At 38.2% G+C, this 27,527-nt stretch overlaps 2 protein-coding genes across 6 annotated transcripts in view; one reads left to right on the top strand and one right to left on the bottom strand.

Moving 5' to 3' along the window:
- rrn3 (RRN3 homolog, RNA polymerase I transcription factor) overlaps positions 1–2,250 on the top strand; it is a 69,885-nt gene extending 67,635 nt beyond the window's left edge. Inside the window, exons 16-17 of the mRNA XM_062050639.1 lie at positions 1,251–1,317; positions 1,855–2,250. Of these exons, the coding sequence (XP_061906623.1) occupies positions 1,251–1,317; positions 1,855–1,998 (211 nt within the window). The 3' untranslated portion in view covers positions 1,999–2,250. The remainder of the gene's footprint in view (positions 1–1,250; positions 1,318–1,854) is intronic.
- si:dkeyp-72e1.9 (syntaxin-binding protein 4) overlaps positions 2,227–27,527 on the bottom strand; it is a 163,614-nt gene continuing 138,313 nt past the window's right edge. For 3 of the 5 annotated variants that reach the window (XM_062050635.1, XM_062050637.1, XM_062050638.1), the window contains 4 exons: positions 17,855–17,971; positions 16,808–16,857; positions 16,381–16,499; positions 8,716–8,861 (listed from right to left, as the gene is read on the bottom strand). In XM_062050635.1, coding sequence (XP_061906619.1) covers positions 8,839–8,861; positions 16,381–16,499; positions 16,808–16,857; positions 17,855–17,971 — 309 coding nt within the window. In that variant the 3' untranslated portion in view covers positions 8,716–8,838. Of the gene's footprint in view, positions 2,424–8,715; positions 8,862–16,380; positions 16,500–16,805; positions 16,858–17,854; positions 17,972–27,527 lie in introns of those variants that run through there. The other 2 variants (XM_062050636.1, XR_009826532.1) reach the window with 2 other exon arrangements.

The following is a 27,527-nucleotide window of genomic DNA, read 5'->3' as shown; positions in this document are numbered from 1 at the left end:
ATGAACACTAAGTCATCATGTGTACACTCAGGATGTAGGGATGAACACTAAGTCATCATGTGTACACTCAGGATGTAGGGATGAACACTAAGTCATCATGTGTACACTCAGGATGTAGGGATGAACACTAAGTCATCATGTGTACACTCAGGATGTAGGGATGAACACTAAGTCATCATGTGTACACTCAGGATGTAGGGATGAACACTAAGTCATCATGTGTACACTCAGGATGTAGGGATGAACACTAAGTCATCATGTGTACACTCAGGATGTAGGGATGAACACTAAGTCATCATGTGTACACTTAGGATGTAGGGATGAACACTAAGTCATCATGTGTACACTTAGGATGTAGGGATGAACACTAAGTCATCATGTGTACACTTAGGATGTAGGGATGAACACTAAGTCATCATGTGTACTAGGGCTGTAAATCTTTGGGTGTCCCACGATTCGATTCAATATCGATTTTTGGGGTCACGATTCGATTCAAAATCAATTTTTTTTCAATTCAACACGATTCTCGATTCAAAAACGATTTTTTCCCGATTCAAAAGGATTCTCTATTCATTCAATACATAGGATTTCAGCAGGATCTACCCCAGTCTGCTGACATGCAAGCAGAGTAGTAGATTTTTGTAAAAAGCTTTTATAATTGTAAACGACAATGTTTTATCAACTGATTGCAATAATGTAACACGTTTAACTATTAAATGAACCAAAAATATGACTTATTTTATCTTTGTGAAAATATTGGACACAGTGTGTTGTCAAGCTTATGAGATGCGATGCAAGTGTGAGCCACTGTGACACTATTGTTCTTTTTTTTTTTTTTTTATAAATGTCTAATGATAATGTCAATGAGGGATTTTTAATCACTACTATGTTGAAATTGTAACTAATATTGATACTGTTGTTGATAATATTAATTTTTGTTTCACTACTTTTTGTTTGTTCTGTGTCGTGTTTGTGTCTCCTTTCAATTGCTCTGTTTATTGCAGTTCTGAGTGTTGCTGGGTCGGGTTTGGTTTTGGAATTGGATTGCATTGTTATGGTATTGCTGCGTATTGTTTTGTTGGATTGATTAATAAAAATAAAAAAAATAATAAAAAAATAACAAAACAAAAAAAAATAGATTTTTTAAAAATGAGAATCGCGATTCGAATTCAAATCGATTTTTTCCCACACCCCTAATGTGTACACTTAGGATGTAGGGATGAACACTAAGTCATCATGTGTGTGTGCAGGACTGCTCAGATTATATCACCTCTCTACCAGGTGTGGGAATCAGACCATTCACAACTGATCCAGCAGGTAAATAACAACTATTTCAGCCATGTGTCCACAATCATCATCTTCTACTTCCTGTATGTCAACCAGCTGCTGTTGTAGGCAACATTTTTACTAACAACTATTTCACTTTGAATGTTGTATTAACAATGAAAAGTGTAAACATTGTCAAGTGACTTGTAGTGACTGACTGAATGGTTGAGTCATTGAAGACCTGCAGTCGTGACTAGTGTACTAAAGACCTCCATGTTGCAGTCCTGACTAGTGTATTACAGACCTCCATGTTGCAGTCCTGACTAGTGTACTGAAGACCTCCATGTTGCAGTCCTGACTAGTGTACTAAAGACTTCCATGTTGCAGTCCTGACTAGTGTACTAAAGACTTCCATGTTGCAGTCCTGACTAGTGTACTGAAGACCTCCATGTTGCAGTCCTGACTAGTGTACTGAAGACCTCCATGTTGCAGTCCTGACTAGTGTACTGAAGACCTCCATGTTGCATTCCTCACTAGTGTACTAAAGACCTCCATGTTGCAGTCCTGACTAGTGTGATTTGTGTTCAGGCCTCCAGGGAGGGGGACTATGACTTCCTGCAGGGTGAGACCCCCCAGGGTGATGGTATCACTGGGATGACACCAAGGTCCTGGGACTCGTGTGGTCCTTGCAGTGTCGGCTCACCGCCCGTTTGTTTCCAAAAACATTTTTAGTAACTTTTTATGTACAACATGAAAAGTGCACAACGTGGTTTCTTCTGCTGATATCACATGGATATTACCCGATACTCAAGGCAGCGTTATCGGTGTATCAGAAGTGAAAAGGTTGTATCTGCACATAAATAAAACAGCAAACATTCATTTTACAAACAGAGCTCTCTTAAAGCGATACGATGGTGTTGCTGAGATCAGTGGATGCTATTTATTACAACTTCAACATTTAATAAAGATTTCACTTCATTTTGATCAAGAGTTTTGACATTTATTTCCAAAGGAAACAAAGATAATGTTTGTTCCAGTGAGGAAATCAACTGCAATAATGCCTTTATTGAAGAAGTGCAAGAGAAGGAAGGAGTCCAGAGCAGATACAGATTGAAGAGCAGGACGATGAAGATGATATCACTGAGGTGACATCAATCCTGTGAACAAGACACGTAAGAGAAGAGGAATGTTGCGTTTTTATGAACACATGACTTATAACACAATGTTGTTTTCATGTTGTCACCTTCAGTGAAGAGAGGGATGTGCTTCAATAACCATTATGAACAAATTACCTATAACACAATGTTGTTTGCATGTTGTCACCTTCAGTTAAGAGAAGATTGTGCTTCAATAACCATTATGAACAAATTACTTATAACACAATGTTGTTTTCATGTTGTCACCTTCAGTCAAGGATGTGCTTCAATAACCATTATGAACACATGACTTATAACACTGTTGTTTTCATGTTGTCACCTTCAGTGAAGAGAAGGGTGTGCTTCTATAACCATTATGAACGCATGACTTATAACACAATGTTCACTTCAATAACCGTGACTAACACTGAGGACTTCACACAGACATTAAGTCAGGACTTGTGATGACATCACTCTCAGGACTTGTGGTGACATCACTCTCAAGACTTGGGAGTCAACAATTCCATGGTTTACAACTTCAGGTGAAGGTGAGCGTCCAAAGTGCAGCCATCTTTTAGTGTTGATGTTCACTGACAACTAAACCACTTTATGAACTATGTTCTCTCTTTTCTTGTAGGTGTGAACATGTAACATCTACTGCACTTTTTCACTTAAAAATGCACCACCTTGTGGTGCTTTTAGTGCGGTTCAACAAAGTGTATGATTTAGTTAAAAATGCACCACATTGTGGGTATTTTAGTGCAGTGCAACAAAGTGTATGATTTAGTTAAAATTACACCACCTTGTGGTGCTTTTAGTGCGGTGCAACAAAGTATGATTTAGTTAAAACTGCACCACCTTGTGGTGCTTTTAGTGCAGTGCAACAAAGTGTATGATTTAGTTCCGGTTCCGGTTTGCCCTGAGTGACTGCTCGCTGAACCGGTTGAGACTCATAATAGATTTAGCCCTTTAGCTAGTCCTACACCCCAGTTTACCGGGCACCACACTTTAGTCATGGGGACTCCATCCCCCGAAACCTAAAGCTTAGCAAACCAGCCACAATTAAGTGTATTCCCGGGGCCAGAGCACCTGACATTGAAGCTAATCTTAGGGAGCTAACTCGCAACAGGCCTAGTAAACACGTACGACAGGCTAATCGCACCACTAGTTATGCAAACATAGTTGTATACGTTGGCTTCAATGACACTAGGATGAGACAGTCAGAGATTACAAAGAGGAACATAGCTAGGACTTGTAATCTCGCTAGAAAGATGTCCAGACATCGAGTACTTGTCTCTGGCCCCCTGCATGTGAGAGGCAATGATGAGAGATATAGCAGGTTAGTCTCGCTTAACAAGTGGCTGGCTATGTTTTGTAGACAACAGGGACTAACGTTTATTGATAATTCGCCCTCTTTCTGGGGCAAACCGGGCTTGTTGATAAAGGACGGCCTTCACCCTAACCAGGAAGGCGCCATCATCCTGCCTGGGAACATAGATTATTGTTTGAGTCACACTTGACTAACCACACTAGAGCAAGCTCGGACACAGGCAATTACAGTGTCTGTTAGTCCGGGTGAGGAGTCAGTTAAGCTAGAATTAGCCAGCGCCAGGCTACAAAATCCCTGCACACATAGCATTTCTCCTTGAATAATACACAACTCACATCATGTTTTTTCTGCAGTGACTGTGCCAGAGGTGGACATGCATTCTACTGAGGTGGCAAATTATGACGCGCTCAGTGTATCGCAGCACAAAGCAAACAATCTGAAGATTCCCGTCATATCAATTCCTAGATATGGTTGAAATTATTTAAAGCACACTACGCAAAATAAACGCAACATTATTAATATTACTACTACGGATAACTTTAACAAAAATTGCTCAAAACAGCCCACTACCTATAATACAAGCTTTTTAAAAATAAGATCATTGTCTCCCAAAACGTTATTAGTTAATGAGGTCATTAGAGACAACAATCTTAACGTCATTGGCGCTGAATGAGGCATCTCCTACTAACTATACGAATGTGCAAATTGCCCGTCCCCTGAAAAGGGGCGGGGTTCTGACTCATTGCTAATAATAATAACTGCTTTAGCAGCCGCAACATTAATGCTGCCACAACGATGACTCTTGCTGGCCTTCTGCCTTCAGTAATGGCACCATTCCCAAATTATGTGGGCTCTATTGATAACCTCACTAACAACTTTAACGATGCCCTGCGCAAAACCATTGATAGTATAGCACCGCTAAAGCTAAAAAGGGCCCCTTAAAGGCGTACCCCATGGTTTACAGAAGAAACTAGAGCTCTTAAATGATCATGTAGAAAGCTGGAACGCAAATAGTGCGTGACTAAACTTGAGGTTTTCCATCAAGAATAGAGTGATACTTTAATAATTTATAAATGCATGCTTACCTTAGCTAAAGCTAAATACTACTCAAATCTCATTCGCCTCAACAAAAACGATCCTAAATATTTGTTCAGTACAGTAGCATTGCTAACCCAACAAGGGACTCCTCCCAGTACCTCCACCGACTGGGCAGATGACTTTATGAATTTCTTTAATAAGAACATTTTACTCATTAGAAAGGAGATTAAAGCTACAACTGGGTTCTATTAACACAGATAAGAATGTATATACGACGGATATTGCCCTCCAAAATAGTCTCTCTTTTTGATGAAATAACATTAGAGGAACTCCTACGGCGTGTAAATGTGATAAAACAAACAACATGTTTACTTGACCCACTTCCTGGGAAACTTACCAAGGAACTGTTTGTAATATTAGGACCATCAGTGCTAAATATTATAAACTTATCACATTCCTCTGGCACTGTTCCCCTAGCATTCAAAAAAGCGGTTATTCATCCTCTGCTCAAAAGACCTAACCTCGATCCTGACCTCATGCTAAACTACCGGCCGGTGTCCCACCTTCCGTTTATTTAGAAAATCCTCGAAAAAATTGTTGCACGGCAGGTAAATGTACACTTAGCGTCTAACAATCTCTGTGAACCCTTTCAAACCAGTTTCAGGGCAAATCACTCTACGGAGACAGCCCTCGCAAAAAATACTAATGATCTATTGCTAACGATGGATGCTGATGCATCATCCATGTTGCTGCTACTTGATCTTAGCGCTGCTTTTGATACCGTTGATCATAATATTTTATTAGAGCGTATCAAAACATGTATTGGTATGTCAGACTTAGCCTTGTCTTGGTTTAACTCCTATCTTACTGACAGGATGCAGTGTGTCTCCCATAACAATGTGACATCGGACTATGTTAATATAACGTGTGGAGTTCCCCAGGGTTCAGTTCTTGGCCCTGCACTCTTCAGCATCTACATGCTGCCGCTAGGTGACATCATACGCAAATACGGTGTTAGCTTTCACTGTTATGCTGACCAACACGCCAGATTGTAGTCAGCTGGAGGCGTGTCTTAATGAAATTAAACAATGGATGTCCGCTAACTTTTTGCAACTCAACGCTAAGAAAACGGAAATGCTGATTATCGGTCCTGCTAGACACCGACACTTATTTAATAATACCACCTTAACATGTGACAACCAAACAATTATACACCTATTTAATAATACCACCTTAACATTTGACAACCAAACAATTACACAAGGCGACTCGGTAAAGAATCTGGGTATTATCTTCGACCCAACTCTCGTTTGAGTCACACATTAAGAGTGTTACTAAAACAGCCTTCTTTTCATCTCTTCTTTCATCATAGACCCCCCTTTTAGATCAGTTGATCTGCCGTCTCTTTTCTGTTCTGCCCCACTATGGACTGGACTCTCACACTATTATATTAGATCCACTATGGACTGGACTCTCACATTATTATGTTAGATCCACTCGACGTCCATTGCACCGGTCGCCACATCTGCGGCCCCCTCCAAGGTTTCTAATTGTCATCCCATTGGGTTGAGTTTTTTTCTTGCCCTGATGTGGGATCTGAGCCGAGGATGTCGTTGTGGCTTGTGCAGCCCTTTGAGACACTCGTGATTTAGGGCTATATAGTTAAACATCGATTGATAGTTAAAACTGCACCACCTTGTGGTGCTTTTAGTGCTGTGCAACTAAGTGTATGATTTAGTTAAAACTGCACCACCTTGTGGTGCTTTTAGTGCGGTGCAGCAAAGTGTATGATTTAGTAAAACTGCACCACCTTGTGGTGCTTTTAGTGCGGTGCAACAAAGTGTATGATTTAGTCAAACTGCACCACCTTGTGGTGCTTTTAGTGCGGTGCAACGAAGTGTATGATTTAGTCAAACTGCACCACCTTGTGGTGATTTTAGTGCAGTGCAACAAAGTGTTTGTTGGCATTTGTAAGTCTCGGAAGACAATGGATTGGCGCCCCTTGGATATGTTTTAGTTGGTCATGCAGCGTCTGCTGTGGCTGTACAGACCCACACGGGAGTGACAGTCAATGTTGCACTTGGTGCATTTGTAGGTCAAGTCAGCTACAGGATGTAGTTGCTTGCTCTTTCTCTGAGCTCGCTTCTCATCTGTAAGCTGGCGGCGTTTTGCCTCGCCAGCTTTCAGTCCAGTGTTCACGGTGTGTCTCCAGCTGGATCTGTCCTGAGCAAGCTCTTCCCAGGTGTTCCGGTCCATGTCGAGCGCTTTCAGGGTGCAGACATCCTTGAAGCGGAGATGTGGCCGTCCCGTTGTCCTCTTGCCGGAGGCAAGCTCTGCGTAGAGGATGTCTTTGGGGATCCGGCCATCGTCCATTCAACGTACATGGCCCAGCCCTCGAAGGCGACGCTGACGGAGGAGAGTGACCATGCTGGGAATCTTGGCTTGCTTTAACAACTCGTTGTTTGTCACACGATCGCTCCATGTAATCCCGGGTATGCGACGGAGGCAGCGCATGTGAAAGACACTTAGCCTCTTCTCCTGCGAGTAGTACAGAGTCCTGGATTCACTGGCGTACAAGAGAGTGCTTAGCACGCAGCCACGATACACAGTGATCTTGGTGTTTATTGTCAGACTGCTGTTGTTCCACACTCTTTGCAACAACCTGGCCAAGGTTGTGGATGCCTTGCCGATCCTCTTGTTGATTTCTTCTTCCAGTGAGAGGTTGTCAGTGATGGTGGAGCCAAGGTATGTGAACTGGCTGACAACCTCTAGTTCATAGTCGTTGATGGTGATACAGGGTGGTTCAGCATCTTGGGCCATCACATTTGTCTTCTTCAGACTGATAGTCAGGCTGAACTCGTCGCATGCCTTTGCAAAGCATTCCATCAGGCTCTGTAGCTCTTCTTCGATGTTGGTGGCCAGAGCAGCGTCATTTGCAAACAGCATGTCTCTGATGGTTACCTCCCGGACCTTGCTCTTTGCTTTTAGGCGAGTCAGGTTGAACAGTCGGCCGTCTGACCGAGTGTGGAGGTTAACACCCTCGGTCGACGATCCGAAGGCGTGCTTCAGCAGAACGGTAAAGAAGATGCCAAAGAGAGTGGGAGCGAGGACACAGCCCTGTTTGACTCCACTACGGATGGGGAAGGCATCTGACGTCGAGCCGTCATATTGAATTGTGCCTTTCATGCCGTCATGGAACGACTTGATCGTGCTCAGGAGTCTCGGTGGGTAGCCAATCTTAGCTAGGACTGTGAAGAGCCCATCCCTGCTGACAAGGTCGAATGCTTTGGTCAGTTCTATGAAGGCCAGAAAGAGGGGCTTGTGCTGCTCTCTGCACTTTTCTTGCAGTTGCCTGATGGTGAAGACCATGTGTATGATTTAGTAAAACTGCACCACTTTGTGGTGCTTTTAGTGCAGTGCAACAAAATGTATGATTTAGTAAAACCTGCACCACCTTTTGGTGATTTTAGTGCAGTGCAACAAAATGTATGAATTAAAACCAGTTTAAAAACAGTTACTTTGTGGTCTGCACTTTGGACACGCCCTCTTTTGGAGGTTTTCCTCACGCTCACAAGACAAGTTGTTAGCATGTTAGCTAACTGTCACTTCAAGTTTCAAAGAGAAGGGCAGTGTTATTGCAGCTGGAACTGTTTAGCTAACATAATTCTTTGGGTGGGGGGCGGCATGTGCGTCATGAAAATGATTCACGGAGCAACCTATGTTGGTTATTCTCTGACTCTGATTATAGTTCACTTGGGATGAAGTCTGAATGGTGAAGTTCTGACTCTGATTATAGTTCATTTGGGATGAATGGTGAAGTTCTGACTCTGAACATAGTTCACATGGGATGAAGTCTAAATGGTGAAGTTCTGACTCTGAACATAGTTCACATGGGATGAAGTCTAAATGGTGAAGTTCTGACTCTGAATATAGTTCACTTGGGATGAAGTCTGAATGGTGAAGTTCTGACTCTGAATATAGTTCACTTGGGATGAAGTCTGAATGGTGAAGTTCTGACTCTGATTATAGTTCACTTCTTCTTGTTTGGTCCTCCATCACATCTTTGCTTCACATGAGGTCCAAGTCTTCTTCTGTTGGAGAACATTTTCAAACGTCATTCAGAGTTTGAACAAATATGACATTTATTTTGAAAACAAGTTTATTATAATAATGAATACTCAGTATGTGTGTACATGTGTATATATAGTGTAATCCTCAAAAAAATTGTTGCACAGCAGCTAAATGAACACTTAGCGTCTAACAATCTCTGTTAACCAGTGACGTGCAGTCACTGGAGGCAGGTGAGGCGGGTCCTAACGTGCCATAATGGGAAGAAAAAAAATGTAAAAAGAAAAAAAAAAAATTAAATTTTTATATGTATCCAGTGATTATACTATAAAGTTATTTTCCATTTAACTTCACCAGTTTTAGATTATTTTTATTCAAAATCGCTGAATTTTCACAATTGCCGTTCAAATACTGAGAAGAGACGGTGCGGTGATCAGCAGCCAGTTGAGGCACGTCACTGCGTTGTGCCTCAACATGGATTGCGGACTCGGCTAACTGCTGGCCTGCTGTGCAGTGAGACCGTATTGCTATATGAACTATATTATACATTTCCATAGTTTAGTTAGCTGAGGTATATAATGTACAGTGTATTTTGTCAACAACTCTATGTGTGTAAGTATTTCTTGTGCTGAGCAATCATAAAACTGCTGCGAAGACGAACTGGCTGAGGCTCGCAGTAATCCCGCCTCCTTGTGCCGGTTAATGCACCCCCGCCGTAGAATGCACCCCCTGGCAGGAGTGCCACATCAACCAAAGCCCACACCAAACCCTCCACGTGCAAGACCGAATCCACCCAAAAAAGTAATTCAACAAGAAGCCAAAAAGTGCAAAAACAACAATGTCCGCGCTGGAGGAGCCGCGAATGACTGCAGGGCCACAACATTAGGTACACCTGCAGACTGCAGCACGGATTTCATATTTCATTCATTTACAACTCCTCCAACACGAACACCACTGTTCCCGCACCCCCCCCAGCCTCCCACCAAACAACTTCTCTAAATAGATTCAATCCTGCACGTGGAAACTCCAAGTGTGGGCTCCAGTTGATACAACACTCGCGTCAGGGGGTGCACCCCACGGCAGGGGCGCACCAATCCAGCACAACAGCGGCGCATGGACTTCATTTATAAGTAAAGGTAAGACCATATTAATGTTTTTTTTTATTAAATGTGCTTTTTTTGTGTGCTACAGCTTGTATGTGTAAAGTTAAAGTTAAGTTAAAGTACCAATGATCGTCACACACACCCACTAGGTGTGGTGAAATTTGTCCTCTGCATTTGACCCATCCCTTGATCACCCCCTGGGAGGTGAGGGGAGCAGTGGGCAGCAGCGGCGCCACACCCGGGAATAATTTTTGGTGGTTTAACCCCCAATTCCAACCCTGGATGCTGAGTGCCAAGCAGGGAAGAATGCTGGTATGAGCTTTTAAACATAACCCGTTAACTGCAGCCAATAAAATGGTGAATAAGATACTCTTTAGGGTTCATATGTTTGTAAATCTGACTGTGATGAAGTCAGTGCCTCACCAGCCATGAACCTCACTGCAAGTCACTGCTGTGAACCCTTTCAATCTGGTTTCAGGGCAAATCACTCTATGGAGACAGCCCTCGCAAAAATGACTAATGATCTATTGCTAAAGATGGATTCTGATGCGTCATCCATGTTGCTGCTTCTTGATCTTAACGCTGCTTTCGATACCGTCGATCATAATATTTTATTAGAGCGTATCAAAACATGTATTGGTATGTCAGACTTAGCCTTGTCTTGGTTTAACTCTTATCTTACTGACAGGATGCAGTGCGTCTCCCATAACAATGTGACATCGGACTATGTTAAGGTAACGTGTGGAGTTCCCCAGGGTTCGGTTCTTGGCCCTGCAATCACTAGGCGGCGACATACGCAAATACGGTGTTAGCTTTCACTGTTATGCTGATTACACCCAACTCCATACTTGCCAACCCTAAGACCTCCGATTCCGGGAGGTGGGGGCTTGGGGGTGGGCTGGGGCGGGGGTGTGGTTGGGGCGGGGGGCGTGGTTAAGAGGGGAGGAGTATATTTACAGCTAGAATTCACCAACTCGAGTATTTCATATATATACAGTATGTATATGTATGTAATACTTGACTTTCAGTGAATTCTAGCTATATGTATATATATATATATATATATATATATATATTTATTTATTATTATACATATAAATAAAAGAAATACTTGAATTTCAGTGTTCCGGAGGCTATCCGGTAGATGGCAGTATTGTCCTGTTTAAGAGTGTCACAACATTGCTGTTTACGGCAGACAAACTGCTTAACGGTAGACGAAAACGTGACTGCTGTTGTTGTGTGTTGTTACCGCGCTAGGAGGACGTTAATGAAACTGCCTAACAATAAACCCACATAAGAAACCAAGAACTCGCCCTCGATCATTCTACAGTTATAACGTGATTGGGCAGGAACGCTGTTTATATCGTGGGAAAGCGGACGTGAAAACAGACTGTCGCCGCTGAAGTATGGAGCTGGAGGGGGCGTGGCCTCCAGCTCCGGCTGAATTCCGGGAGATTTTCGGGAGAGGCGCTGAATTCCGGGAGTTTCCTGTAAAATCCGGGAGGGTTGGCAAGTATGCCCAACTCTACATGCCCCTAAAGCTGACCAACACGCCGGATTGTAGTCAGCTGGAGGCGTGTCTTAATGAAATTAAACAATGGATGTCCGCTAACTTTTTGCAACTCAACGCTAAGAAAACGGAAATGCTGATTATCGGTCCTGCTTGACACCGACATTTATTTAATAATACCACCTTAACATTTGACAACCAAACAATTACACAAGGCGACTCGGTAAAGAATCTGGGTATTATCTTCGACCCAACTCTCTCGTTTGAGTCACACATCAAGAGTGTTACTAAAACGGCCTTCTTTCATCTTCGTAATATCGCTAAAATCTGTTCCATTTTGTTCACTAGCGACGCTGAGATCATTATTCATGCGTTCGTTACGTCTCGTCTCGATTACTGTAACGTATTGTTTTCGGGTCTCCCTATGCCTAGCATTAAAAGATTACAGTTGGTACAAAATGCGGCTGCTAGACTTTTGACAAAAACAAGAAAGTTTAATCATATTACGCCTATACTGGCTCACCTGCACTGGCTTCCTGTGCACTTAAGATGTGACTTCAAGGTTTTACTACTCACGTATAAAATACTACACGGTCAAGCTCCAGCCTATCTTGCCGATTGTATTGTGCCATATGTCCCGGCAAGAAATCTGCGTTCAAAGAACTCCGGCTTATTAGTGATTCCCAGAGCCCAAAAAAAGTCTGCGGGCTATATAGAGCGTTTTCTATTTGGGCTCCAGTACTATGGAATGCCCTCCCGGTAACAGTTAGAGATGCTACCTCAGTAGAAGCATTTAAGTCCCATCTTAAAACTCATTTGTATACTCTAGCCTTTAAATAGACCCCCCCTTTTAGACCAGTTGATCTGCTGTTTCTTTTCTGCTCTGCCCCCCTCTCCTTCGTGGAGGGGGGGGCACAGGTTCGGTGGCCACGGATGAAGTGCTGGCTGTCCAAAGTCGGGACCCGGGGTGGACCGCTCGTCTGTGCATCGATTGGGGACGTCTATGCCCTGCTGACCTGTGTCCACTCGGGATGGTCTCCTGCTGGCCCCACTATAGACTGGACTCTCACTATTATGTTAGATCCACTATGGACTGGACTCTCACAATATTATGCTAGATCCACTAGACGTCCATTGCATTGGTTGCCAACATCTGCGGTCCCCTCCAAGGTTTCTAATTGTCCCATTGGGTTGAGTTTTTCCTTGCCCTGATGTGGGATCTGAGCCGAGGATGTCGTTGTGGCTTGGGCAGCCCTTTGAGACACTCGTGATTTAGGGCTATATAAGTAAACATTGATTTATTTTGTATATATAGTATGTGTGTACATGTGTATATATAGTGTATATACAGTATGTGTGTATATACTATGTGTATATATAGTGCATATACAGTATGTGTGGACATGTGTATATATAGTGCATATACAGTATGTGTGCATGTGTATATATAGTGTATATACAGTATGTGTGTACATGTGTATGTATAGTGTATATATAGTATGTGTGTACATGTGTATATATAGTGTATGTATGTGTGTACATGTGTATATGTAACGGTCAATTATGTCTTGTAAATAATTTATTTTATAATGCTTTATTATTGTTATAATTACACAAAATGTGTAAGTTACATGTAAATACCTGGATATTGTTCGATGTTTTGTCTATGTGGAACCATTGTCTCGTTGTCCCTCCTACTGCAATAATTACTGTGACACCTGTCTTTTTATATGCGTTGGACACGCCTTCCAACTTCCCTTTTGTCCACGATAACGGGAGAGGTAGGCGTGCATGCGACGACAGAAATTGTATTGTCATGTTAAGAATTTAAGTTCACTATCTTTTTCTGTATTATATTTGTGTAGGGGCTCGACAATGGAAAAAAAGTTACTGACGACAAGTGTATATTGTGTATTATCAGGTATGTTTATTTCACTGTTGTACACTGCCCTTTTGTCCACGATAACGGGAGAGGGGCTCGACAATGGAAAAAAAGTTACTGACGACAAGTGTATATTGTGTATTATCAGTAAAGTGCAGCTGAGCAATCCATGGTGTTGGTCGTGTTCCATTAAAGCCACACAACGCAGAGGAAAAGACCACCGGTTACATATATATAGTGTATATATAGAATGTGTGTATATATAGTGTGTATATAGAATGTGTGTACATGTGTATATATAGTGTGTATATAGCATGTGTACACATGTATGTATGGTGTGTATATAGAATGTGTGTACATGTGTATATATAGTGCATATACAGCATGTGTAGACATGTGTATATATAGTGCATATACAGCATGTGTAGACGTGTATATATAGTGCATATACAGTATGTGTGCATGTGTATGTATAGTGTATATATAGTATGTGTGTACAAGTGTACATAGTGTGTATACATTATGTGTGTACATGTGTATATATAGTGTATGTATGTGTGTACATGTGTATATATAGTGTGTATATAGAATGTGTATATATAGAATGTGTGTACATGTGTGTATATATAGTGTATATAGCATGTGTACACGTGTATGTATAGTGTGTATATAAAATGTGTGTACGTGTGTATATATAGCGTGTATACAGTATGTGTGTACATGTGTGTACACGTGTAGATATAGTGAATATAGCGCATATGTGTACATGTGTATATATAGTGTATACATAGTATGTGTGTACATGTATATATATAGTGTGTATATAGTATGTGTGTACATGTGTATATATAGTGCATATACAGTATGTGTGTACATGTGAGTTTATATAGTACATATACAGTATGTGTGTACATGTGAGTTTATATAGTACATATACAGTATGTGTGTATATATATAGTATGTGTGTATATATAGTATATACAGTATGTGTGTACATGTGTATATATAGTGTGTATACAGTATGTGTGTATATACAGTATACGTGTATATTAAGTGTGTATACAGAATGCGTGTATATAGTGTGTATACAGTATGTGTAGGAGCCAAATAGAGAGCCATACTTGAATCCATGTTTATTTTATTATTTTTGAGTGATTGATTTGTGTATGTCAGTGTGCACCGTTTGCAGGTGGTGAAAAGTTCCCACGCAGGCCTATAAGGGGCAGGAGTGCGCTGGGCGCGTGATTGACAGTCGGGCACCAGCATACCGTCTTTGACCTCGCCTGTCTTTGACCTCACCTGTCTGTAGACCTTAGCTTTATATAAGCTACTATTTATTTTGTTTCCCGAGTATTCTGTTACTTGATTATTGTAAATAAAACAATCTTCAATTGCGCTGCTGGATCAGTTTGAATTAGTGGATGGAAAGCGGGAAAGGAAGAATACGTGACAAGGAAGGCTGTGTATGGTGTGAGTCAGACAAGATGCCCGCGCCACAAGTGGAACAAACATTTGAAACAAAGGGGTTATAGGAACAATCACTTTCAGTGTTTTATGCCACTTCAGTATGTGTATATACTGTAAGTACTTTGAGTACATTCAACAATACCTCAATGATAATCATGACAAGTGTGATATTAAAGTTCCTATTGTGACATCCAAAATGTTTACACTGCAATGTAGTTCATTGTAGTACAAACAATTGACTTTATTATTAAAATAACTTATTATTATGATCATAACTTTATCTGGCAAGCTACTTCATGCTACAAAGTACAAAAGCAGTGAAGTTGTCAAGTTGTGTAAATGGTAAATAACAATGATTTGCAAATCCTTTTCAACTTATATTCAATTGAATAGACTGCAAAGACAAGATATTTCATGTTCACACTGAGAAACTTTATTTTTTTGCAAATATTAGCTCATTTGGAATTTGATGCCTTCAACATATTTCAAAAAAGCTGGCACAATTGGCAAAAAAGAGTGAGAAAGTTGAGGAATGCTCATCAAAGACTTATTTGGAACATCCCACAGGTCAACAGGCTAATTGGGAACAGGTGGGTGCCATGATTGGGTATAAAAGCAGCTTCCATGAAATGCTCAGTACAAACAAGGACGGGGCAAGGGTCACCACTTTGTCAACAAATGCCTGAGCAAATTGTTTAAGAACAACATTTCTCAAGCAGCTATTGCAAGGAATTTAGGGATTTCACCATCTACGCTCCGTAATATCATCAAAAGGTTCAGAGAATCTGGAGAAATCACTGCACGTAAGCCATGATATTACGCACCTTGGATCCCTCAGGCTGTACTGCATCTAAAAACTACATGAGTGTGTAAAGGATATCACCACATGGGCTCAGGAACACTTCAGAAAACCACTGTCAGTAACTACAGTTGGTCGCTACATCTGTAAGTGCAAGTTAAAACTCTACAATGCAAAGCCAAAGCCATTTATCAACAACACCCAGAAACGCTTCGCTGGGCCCGAGCTCATCTAAGATGGACTGATGCAAAGTGGAAAAGTCTTCTGCGGTCCACATTTCAAATTGTTTTTGGAAACTGTGGACCAAAGAGGAAAAGAACCATCCGGATTGTTCTAGGGTCAAAGTGTAAAAGGCAGCATCTGTGATGTTATGGGGGTGTATTAGTGCCCAAGGCATGGGTAACTTACACATCTGTGAAGGTACCATTAATGCTGAAAGGCACATACAGCTTTTGGAGCAACATATGTTGCCATCGTTGTCATGGACGCCCCTGCTTATTTCAGCAAGACAATGCCAAGCCACGTGTTACAACAAAAATAACAACGTTTCTCAGTGTGAACATGAAATATCTTGTTTTTGCAGTCTATTCAATTGAATATAAGTTAAAAAGGATTTGCAAATCATTGTATTCTCTTTTTATTTACCATTTACACAACGTGACAACTTCACTGCTTTTGTACTTTTTAGGACAAACATTTCCAAGATGAGAACAAATGATGGATGATCGAAGTAATCTCCAGTGGAAGACTAGTTAGTACAAGACTAGTTAGTGTAGATTACCTTCATCATCATTAGCAGTGCTGATGTCCTGCAGCAACACTTGGGCCTCCACAGCCAGCTGCAAGGCGTGGTCGGGAAGAGCTGGAGGAGTGTTTGCAGCTGGAGAGGATCCACTACTCCTGATGGCAATATGACATCAAACACCTGATCAATATGACATCTGATCAATATGACACCTGATCTATATGACACCTGATCAATATGACACCTGATCAACATGACACCTGATCAATATGACACCTGATCAATATGACATCTGATCAATATGACATCTGATCAACATGACACCTGATCAATATGACACCTGATCAACATGACATCTGATCAATATGACACCTGATCAATATGACATCTGATCAATATGACACCTGATCAATATGACACCCAACATAAACACTAAACAGAGTCTAATGATCACATGACTTACCCAAGTTGGTCTGCTAACAAGCTAGTTGTTGTTAGCACCTTGTGGACATTCTGAGGAAAAAAAACATTCATGAAAATATTATTGATGAACTTATTGATCATTCATGAAAATATTATTGATGAACTTATTGATCATTAAAAATACTCAGTTGGAACTCTTGAGCAAAAGTCTCTTTCTGGATGAACTTTGAGAAACGAAGTTTAGAATTTGTGTTTAAGTTGTTTATCTTTCTTAAACTCTTCAATTGTTTTGACAATCTTTGTCTGTTTCTCAGGTGTAATACACTTTTACACCATTGGTGGCAGTAATGACAACATCACACAAGTACTCAGGTGTAATACACTTTTACACCACTGGTGGCAGTAATGACAACATCACACAAGTACTCAGGTGTAATACACTTTTACACCACTTGTGGCAGTAATGACAACATCACACAAGTACTCAGGTGTAATACACTCTTACACCACTTGTGGCAGTAATGACAACATCACACAAACAGAAGAAGTCTGGCCTTAAAGCCTTAGAGAAGTTTCTTAAGTGCAAAAAATTATGAATAAAGTTGTAAAGCTGTATTTTCATTTGCACTTTAATTTTATATATAACTTGGTATGTGACACTTATTTGCTAGCAAGCAAACGTTAGCATGCTATCAAGATAACAATAGCATGCTAACTTTTCAGCTAATTCTACACTTTTTTCTCTACTTCCGCAGCCATACACCTTAGAGTCATATAACTTGGTATGTGAAACATGCTAACGCTATCAAACGTGCTAAGTGTTAGTATTTTATTGTTCGCTTGCTAATGTTTTAGGCCATCTCCGTAGCTCATTCTGTACGGTTAAACCTAAAACTTGCAGACTCAGACACTCGGTGCCATCTTAAAAGTATGGCGGCTTCCAATGACCCCCGACCAGAGGTCCAGAGGTCCAGGGCACAGATAGCAGGCCCATCAACATTTTCTAGTTAAGTGTTAATATTTCATTGGGCCCCGGGCCACTTCTGTAGTGGAAAAGTTGGGCTGTTCCTGGTGGAGGTTGCCATACCTGTGCAAAGTCCAGCAGTTTCTTGTTGGACATCTCCAGATGCTTCCTGTTCAGCTCCGACTTCCTGAGCTGGACGTGGACAGCAGTCAACTTCCTGTGCAGTTCTTCAACCACTTCCTGGCAGAAACATTGCATATTGATCAATAATACTAATGATCAATAATACTACAGTCATCTACTTCATCAATGATACTACACTCATCTACTGCATCAATAATACTACACTCATCTACTTCATCAATGATACTACACTCATCTACTGCATCAATAATAATACACTCATCTACTGCATCAATAATACTACAGTCATCTACTTCATCAATAATACTACAGTCATCTACTGCATCAATAATACTACACTCATCTACTGCATAAATAGTACTACAGTCATCTACTTCATCAATGATACTACACTCATCTACTGCATCAATAATACTACACTCATCTACTGCATCAATAATACTACACTCATCTACTGCATCAATAATACTACACTCATCTACTGCATCAATAATACTACACTCCTCTACTGCATCAATAATACTACACTCATCTACTTCATCAATGATACTACACTCATCTACTGCATCAATAATAATACACTCATCTACTGCATCAATAATACTACAGTCATCTACTTCATCAATAATACTACAGTCATCTAGTTCATCAATGATACTATACTCATCTACTGCATCAATAATACTACACTCATCTACTGCATAAATAGTACTACAGTCATCTACTTCATCAATGATACTACACTCATCTACTGCATCAATAATACTACACTCATCTACTGCATCAATAATACTACACTCATCTACTGCATCAATAATACTACACTCATCTACTGCATCAATAATACTACAGTCATCTACTGCATCAATAATACTACAGTCATCTACTTCATCAATGATACTACACTCATCTACTGCATCAATGATAATACACTCATCTACTGCATCAATAATACTACACTCATCTACTGCATCAATAATACTACACTCATCTACTGCATCAATAATACTACAGTCATCTACTTCATCAATGATACTACACTCATCTACTGCATCAATAATAATACACTCATCTACTGCATCAATAATACTACAGTCATCTACTTCATCAATAATACTACAGTCATCTAGTTCATCAATGATACTACACTCATCTACTGCATCAATAATACTACTCTCATCTACTGCATCAATAATACTACACTCATCTACTTGCTCAATGATACTACATTCATCTACTGCATCAATAATACTACACTTGTCTACTGCTTCAATGATACTACAGTCATCAACTGCATCAATAATACTACAGTCATCTACTTCATCAATGATAGTACACTCAACTACTGCATCAATAATACTACACTCATCTACTGCATCAATAATACTACACTCATCTACTTCATCAATGATACTACACTCATCTACTGCATCAATAATACTACACTCGTCCACTGCTTCAATGATACTACACTCATCTACTGCATCAATAATACTACAGTCATCTACTTCATCAATGATACTACACTCATCTACTGCATCAATAATACTACACTCATCTACTTCATCAATGATACTACACTCATCTACTGCATCAATAGTACTACACTCATCTACTGCATCAATGATACTACACTCAACTACTGCATCAATAATACTACAGTCATCTACTGCATCAATAATACTACACTCATCTACTTCATCAATGATACTACAGTCATCTACTGCATCAATGATACTACACTCATCTACTTCATCAATGATACTACAGTCATCTACTGCATCAATGATACTACACTCATCTACTGCATCAATAATACTACAGTCATCTACTGCATCAATGATACTACACTCATCTACTGCATCAATAATACTACACTCATCTACTGTATCAATAATACTACACTCATCTACTGCATCAATGATACTACACTCATCTACTTCATCAATGATACTACAGTCATCTACTGCATCAATGATACTACAGTCATCTACTTCATCAATAATACTGCACTCATCTACTTCATCAATGATACTACAGTCATCGACTACAGAGATTTACCCAAAGGTGGGGGTTTGTTGTGACCGCCTTTTTGATTCTCTTTATGTAAGAAGTCATTCAGTCTCGTCTTTGATGGAATAAACGGCACACGCGTTTTTGTGTGTCAAAGATACTTCAAGTTGTAACGCAACACTATATACAAAACCTACTATAGACAAAATCTACTGTAGACAAAACCTGCTATATACAAAACCTACTATACACAAAACCTACTATATACAAAACCTACTATAGACAAAACCTACTATAGACAAAACATACTATTTACAAAACCTACTATATTAAATACCTACTATAGACAAAACCTACTATACACAAAACATACTATTTACAAAACCTACTATATTAAATACCTACTATAGACAAAACCTACTATATACAAAACCTACTATACACAAAACCTACTATACACAAAACCTACTATAAACAAAACCTACTATACACGAAACCTACTATATACAAAACCTACTATATACAAAACCTACTATACACAAAACCTACTATACACAAAACCTACTATACACAAAACCTACTATATACAAAACCTACTATAGACAAAACCTACTATACACGAAACCTACTATATACAAAACCCTTTATATACAAAACCTACTATACACAAAACCTACTATATACAAAACCTACTATACACAAAACCTAATATTTACAAAACCTACTATATACAAAACCTACTATACACAAAACCTACTATATACAAAACCTACTATAAACAAAACCTACTATACACAAAACCTACTATATACAAAACCTACTATACACGAAACCTACTATATACAAAACCTACTATATACAAAACCTACTATACACAAAACCTACTATATACAAAACCTACTATATACAAAACATACTATACACAAAACCTACTATAAACAAAACCTACTATACACAAAACCTACTATATACAAAACCTACTATTTACAAAACCTACTATAGACAAAACCTACTATACACAAAACCTACTATATACAAAACCTACTATACACAAAACCTACTATATACAAAACCTACTGTACACAAAACCTACTGTACACAAAACCTACTATATACAAAACATACTATACACAAAACATACTATATACAAAACCTACTATAGACAAAACCTACTATACACGAAACCTACTATATACAAAACCTACTATATACAAAACCTACTATACACAAAACCTACTATATACAAAACCTACTATATACAAAACCTACTATAGACAAAACCTACTATACACAAAACATACTATTTACAAAACCTACTTTATTAAATACCTACTATAGACAAAACCTACTAGAGACAAAACCTACTATATACAAAACCTACTATACACAAAACCTACTATACACAAAACCTACTATACACAAAACCTACTATATACAAAACCTACTATAGACAAAACCTACTATACACGAAACCTACTATATACAAAACCTACTATATACAAAACCTACTATAGACAAAACCTACTATACACAAAACATACTATTTACAAAACCTACTATATTAAATACCTACTATAGACAAAACCTACTATATACAAAACCTACTATACACAAAACCTACTATATACAAAACCTACTATACACAAAACCTACTATATACAAAACCTACTATAGACAAAACCTACTATATACAAAACCTACTATAGACAAAACCTACTATACACGAAACCTACTATATACAAAACCTACTATATACAAAACCTACTATACACAAAACCTACTATATACAAAACTTACTATATACAAAACCTACTATACACAAAACCTACTATATACAAAACATACTATACACAAAACCTACTTTACACAAAACCTACTATATACAAAACCTACTATACACAAAACCTACTATATACAAAACCTACTACACACAAAACATACTATTTACAAAACCTACTATATTAAATACCTACTATAGACAAAACCTACTATATAAAAAACCTACTGTACACAAAACCTACTATACACAAAACCTACTATACACAAAACCTACTATATACAAAACCTACTATACACAAAACCTACTATATACAACACCTACTATCAACAAAACCTACTATACACGAAACCTACTATATACAAAACCTACTATATACAAAACCTATTATACACAAAACCTACTATATACAAAACCTACTATATACAAAACCTACTATACACAAAACCTAATATTTACAAAACCTACTATATACAAAACCTACTATACACAAAACCTACTATATACAAAACCTACTATACACAAAACCTACTATATACAAAACATACTGTACACAAAACCTACTTTACACAAAACCTACTATATACAAAACCTACTATACACAAAACCTACTATATACAAAACCTACTATACACAAAACCTACTATATACAAAACCTACTATATGCAAAACCTACTATAGACAAAACCTACTATACACAAAACATACTATTTACAAAACCTACTATATTAAATACCTACTATAGACAAAACCTACTAGAGACAAAACCTACTATATACAAAACCTACTATACACAAAACCTACTATACACAAAACCTAATATTTACAAAACCTACTATATACAAAACCTACTATACACAAAACCTACTATATACAAAACCTACTATACACAAAACATACTATTTACAAAACCTACTATATTAAATACCTACTATAGACAAAACCTACTATATAAAAAACCTACTGTACACAAAACCTACTATACACAAAACCTACTATATACAAAACCTACTATACACAAAACCTACTATATACAAAACCTACTATAGACAAAACCTACTATACACGAAACCTACTATATACAAAACCTACTATATACAAAACCTACTATACACAAAACCTAATATTTACAAAACCTACTATATACAAAACCTACTATACACAAAACCTACTATATACAAAACCTACTATACACAAAACCTACTATATACAAAACATACTATACACAAAACCTACTTTACACAAAACCTACTATATACAAAACCTACTATACACAAAACCTACTATATACAAAACCTACTATACACAAAACCTACTATATACAAAACCTACTATACACAAAAGCTACTATATACAAAACCTACTATATACAAAACCTACTATAGACAAAACCTACTATACACAAAACATACTATTTACAAAACCTACTATATTAAATACCTACTATAGACAAAACCTACTAGAGACAAAACCTACTATATACAAAACCTACTATACACAAAACCTACTATACACAAAACCTAATATTTACAAAACCTACTATATACAAAACCTACTATACACAAAACCTACTATATACAAAACCTACTATACACAAAACCTACTATATACAAAACCTACTATACACAAAACATACTATTTACAAAACCTACTATATTAAATACCTACTATAGACAAAAACTACTATATAAAAAACCTACTGTACACAAAACCTACTATACACAAAACCTACTATATACAAAACCTACTATACACAAAACCTACTATATACAAAACCTACTATAAACAAAACCTACTATACACAAAACCTACTATATACAAAACCTACTATATACAAAACCTACTATACACAAAACCTACTATATACAAAACCTACTATATACAAAACCTATTATACACAAAACCTAATATTTACAAAACCTACTATATACAAAACCTACTATACACAAAACCTACTATATACAAAACCTACTATACACAAAACCTACTATATACAAAACATACTATACACAAAACCTACTTTACACAAAACCTACTATATACAAAACCTACTATACACAAAACCTACTATATACAAAACCTACTATACACAAAACCTACTATATACAAAACCTACTATACACAAAACCTACTATATACAAAACCTACTATATACAAAACCTACTATAGACAAAACCTACTATACACAAAACATACTATTTACAAAACCTACTATATTAAATACCTACTATAGACAAAACCTACTAGAGACAAAACCTACTATATACAAAACCTACTATACACAAAACCTACTATACACAAAACCTAATATTTACAAAACCTACTTTATACAAAACCTACTATACACAAAACCTACTATATACAAAACCTACTATACACAAAACCTACTATATACAAAACCTACTATATACAAAACCTACTATAGACAAAACCTACTATACACAAAACATACTATTTACAAAACCTACTATATTAAATACCTACTATAGACAAAACCTACTATACACAAAACGTACTATATACAAAACCTACTATATACAAAACCTACTATACACAAAACTTAATATTTACAAAACCTACTATATACAAAACCTACTATACACAAAACCTACTATATACAAAACCTACTATATACAAAACATACTATACACAAAACCTACTTTACACAAAACCTACTATATACAAAACCTACTATACACAAAACCTACTATATACAAAACCTACTATACACAAAACCTACTATATACAAAACCTACTATACACAAAACCTACTATATACAAAACCTACTATATACAAAACCTACTATAGACAAAACCTACTATACACAAAACATACTATTTACAAAACCTACTATATTAAATACCTACTATAGACAAAACCTACTAGAGACAAAACCTACTATATACAAAACCTACTATATACAAAACCTACTATACACAAAACCTACTATACACAAAACCTACTATACACGAAACCTACTATATACAAAAACCTACTGTATACAAAACCTACTATAGACAAAACCTACTATACACGAAACCTACTATACACAAAACTTACTATACACAAAACATACTATACACAAAACCTACCTTACACAAAACCTACTATACACAAAACCTACTATACACAAAACCTACTATATACAAAACCTACTATACACAAAACCTACTATATACAAAACCTACTATAGACAAAACCTACTATATACAAAACCTACTATATACAAAACCTACTATAGACAAAACCTACTATACACAAAACATACTATTTACAAAACCTACTATAATAAATACCTACTATAGACAAAACCTACTATATACAAAACCTACTATACACAAAACCTACTATACACAAAACCTACTATATACAAAACCTACTATACACAAAACCTACTATATACAAAACCTACTATAGACAAAACCTACTATATACAAAACCTACTATATACAAAACCTACTATAGACAAAACCTACTATACACAAAACATACTATTTACAAAACCTACTATAATAAATACCTACTATAGACAAAACCTACTATATACAAAACCTACTATACACAAAACCTACTATACACAAAACCTACTATATACAAAACCTACTATACACAAAACCTACTATACACAAAACCTACTATACACAAAACCTCCTATATACAAAACCTACTATACACAAAACCTACTATACACAAAACCTACTATACACGAAACCTACTATATACAAAAACCTACTGTATACAAAACCTACTATAGACAAAACCTACTATACACGAAACCTACTATACACAAAACCTACTATACACAAAACATAATATACACAAAACCTACTTTACACAAAACCTACTATACACAAAACCTACTATACACAAAACCTACTATATACAAAACCTACTATACACGTAACCTACTATAGACAAGGTTTTTGTAATGATGGGGGCAGTAAAGTTAAACTTTTCACATGATTGCTGAATGTAAAACTGTTGTTGTCACCCAAAACTTTGGTCTGACAGGACTTAAGTCTGCTGCAACTAAGAGGACTTAAGTCCGCTGCTACTATGAGGACCTTAGTCTGCTGCTACTATGAGGACTCATGTCTGCTGCTACTATGAGGACGTAAGTCTGCTGCAACGATGAGTACTTAAGTCTGCTGCTACGATGAGAACTTTAGTCTGCTGCTACTATGAGGACTTAAGTCTGCTGCTACGATGAGTACTTAAGTCTGCTGCGACTATGAGGACTTACGTCTGCTGCTACTATGAGTACTTAAGTCTGCTGCTACGATGAGTACTTAAGTCTGCTGCAACTATGAGTACTTAAGTCTGCTGCTACGATAAGTACTTAAGTCTGCTGCTACGATGAGTACTTAAGTCTGCTGCAACTATGAGGACTTAACTCTGCTGGTACTATGAGGACTTAAGTCTGCTGCTACTATGAGGACTTAAGTCTGCTGCTATGATGAGTACTTAAGTCTGCTGCAACTATGAGGACTTAACTCTGCTGGTACTATGAGGACTTAAGTCTGCTGCTACTATGAGGACTTAAGTCTGCTGCAACTATGAGTACTTAAGTCTGCTGCTACGATGAGAACTTAAGTCTGCTGCTACTATGAGGACTTGAGTCTACTGCAACTATGAGTACTTAAGTCTGCTGCTACGATGAGAACTTAAGTCTGCTGCTACTATGAGGACTTAAGTCTACTGCAACTATGAGTACTTAAGTCTGCTGTTACTATGAGGACTTAAGTCTGCTGCTACTATGAGGATTCATGTCTGCTGCTACTATGAGGACTTAACTCTGCTGCAACTATGAGGACTTAAGTCTGCTGCTATGCTACGATGAGAACTTAAGTCTGCTGCTACTATGAGGACTTAAGTCTGCTGCTACTATGAGGACTTAAGTCCGCTGCTATGCTACGATGAGAACTAAAGTCTGCTGCTACTATGAGGACTTAAGTCTGCTGCTACTATGAGGACTTAAGTCTGTTGCTACTATGAGGACTCATGTCTGCTGCTACTATGAGGACTTAAGTCTGCTGCAACTATGAGGACTTAAGTCTGCTGCTACGATGAGAACTTAAGTCTGCTGCTACTATGAGGACTTAAGTCTGCTGCTACTATGAGGACTCATGTCTGCTGCTACTATGAGGACTTAAGTCTGCTGCTATGCTACGATGAGAACTTAAGTCTGCTGCTACTATGAGGACTTAAGTCTGCTGCTACTATGAGGATTTAAGTCCGCTGCTATGCTACGATGAGAACTTAAGTCTGCTGCTACTATGAGGACTTAAGTCTGCTGCTACTATGAGGACTTAAGTCTGCTGCTACTATGAGGACTCATGTCTGCTGCTACTATGAGGACTTAAGTCTGCTGCTACTATGAGGACTTAAGTCTGCTGCTACTATGAGGACTTAAGTCTGCTGCTACGATGAGTACTTAAGTCTGCTGCAACTATGAGTACTTAAGTCTGCTGCTACGATAAGTACTTAAGTCTGCTGCTACGATGAGTACTTAAGTCTGCTGCAACTATGAGGACTTAACTCTGCTGGTACTATGAGGACTTAAGTCTGCTGCTACTATGAGGACTTAAGTCTGCTGCTATGATGAGTACTTAAGTCTGCTGCAACTATGAGGACTTAACTCTGCTGCTACTATGAGGACTTAAGTCTGCTGCTACTATGAGGACTTAAGTCTGCTGCAACTATGAGTACTTAAGTCTGCTGCTACGATGAGAACTTAAGTCTGCTGCTACTATGAGGACTTGAGTCTACTGCAACTATCAGTACTTAAGTCTGCTGCTACGATGAGAACTTAAGTCTGCTGCTACTATGAGGACTTAAGTCTACTGCAACTATGAGTACTT

This window comes from Entelurus aequoreus, linkage group LG06, assembly GCF_033978785.1.
Source record: "Entelurus aequoreus isolate RoL-2023_Sb linkage group LG06, RoL_Eaeq_v1.1, whole genome shotgun sequence".
Lineage (NCBI taxonomy): Eukaryota > Metazoa > Chordata > Actinopteri > Syngnathiformes > Syngnathidae > Entelurus > Entelurus aequoreus.
Note: the sequence above shows the minus strand (reverse complement) of the source record. Positions and strands in the feature narration are given on the sequence as shown.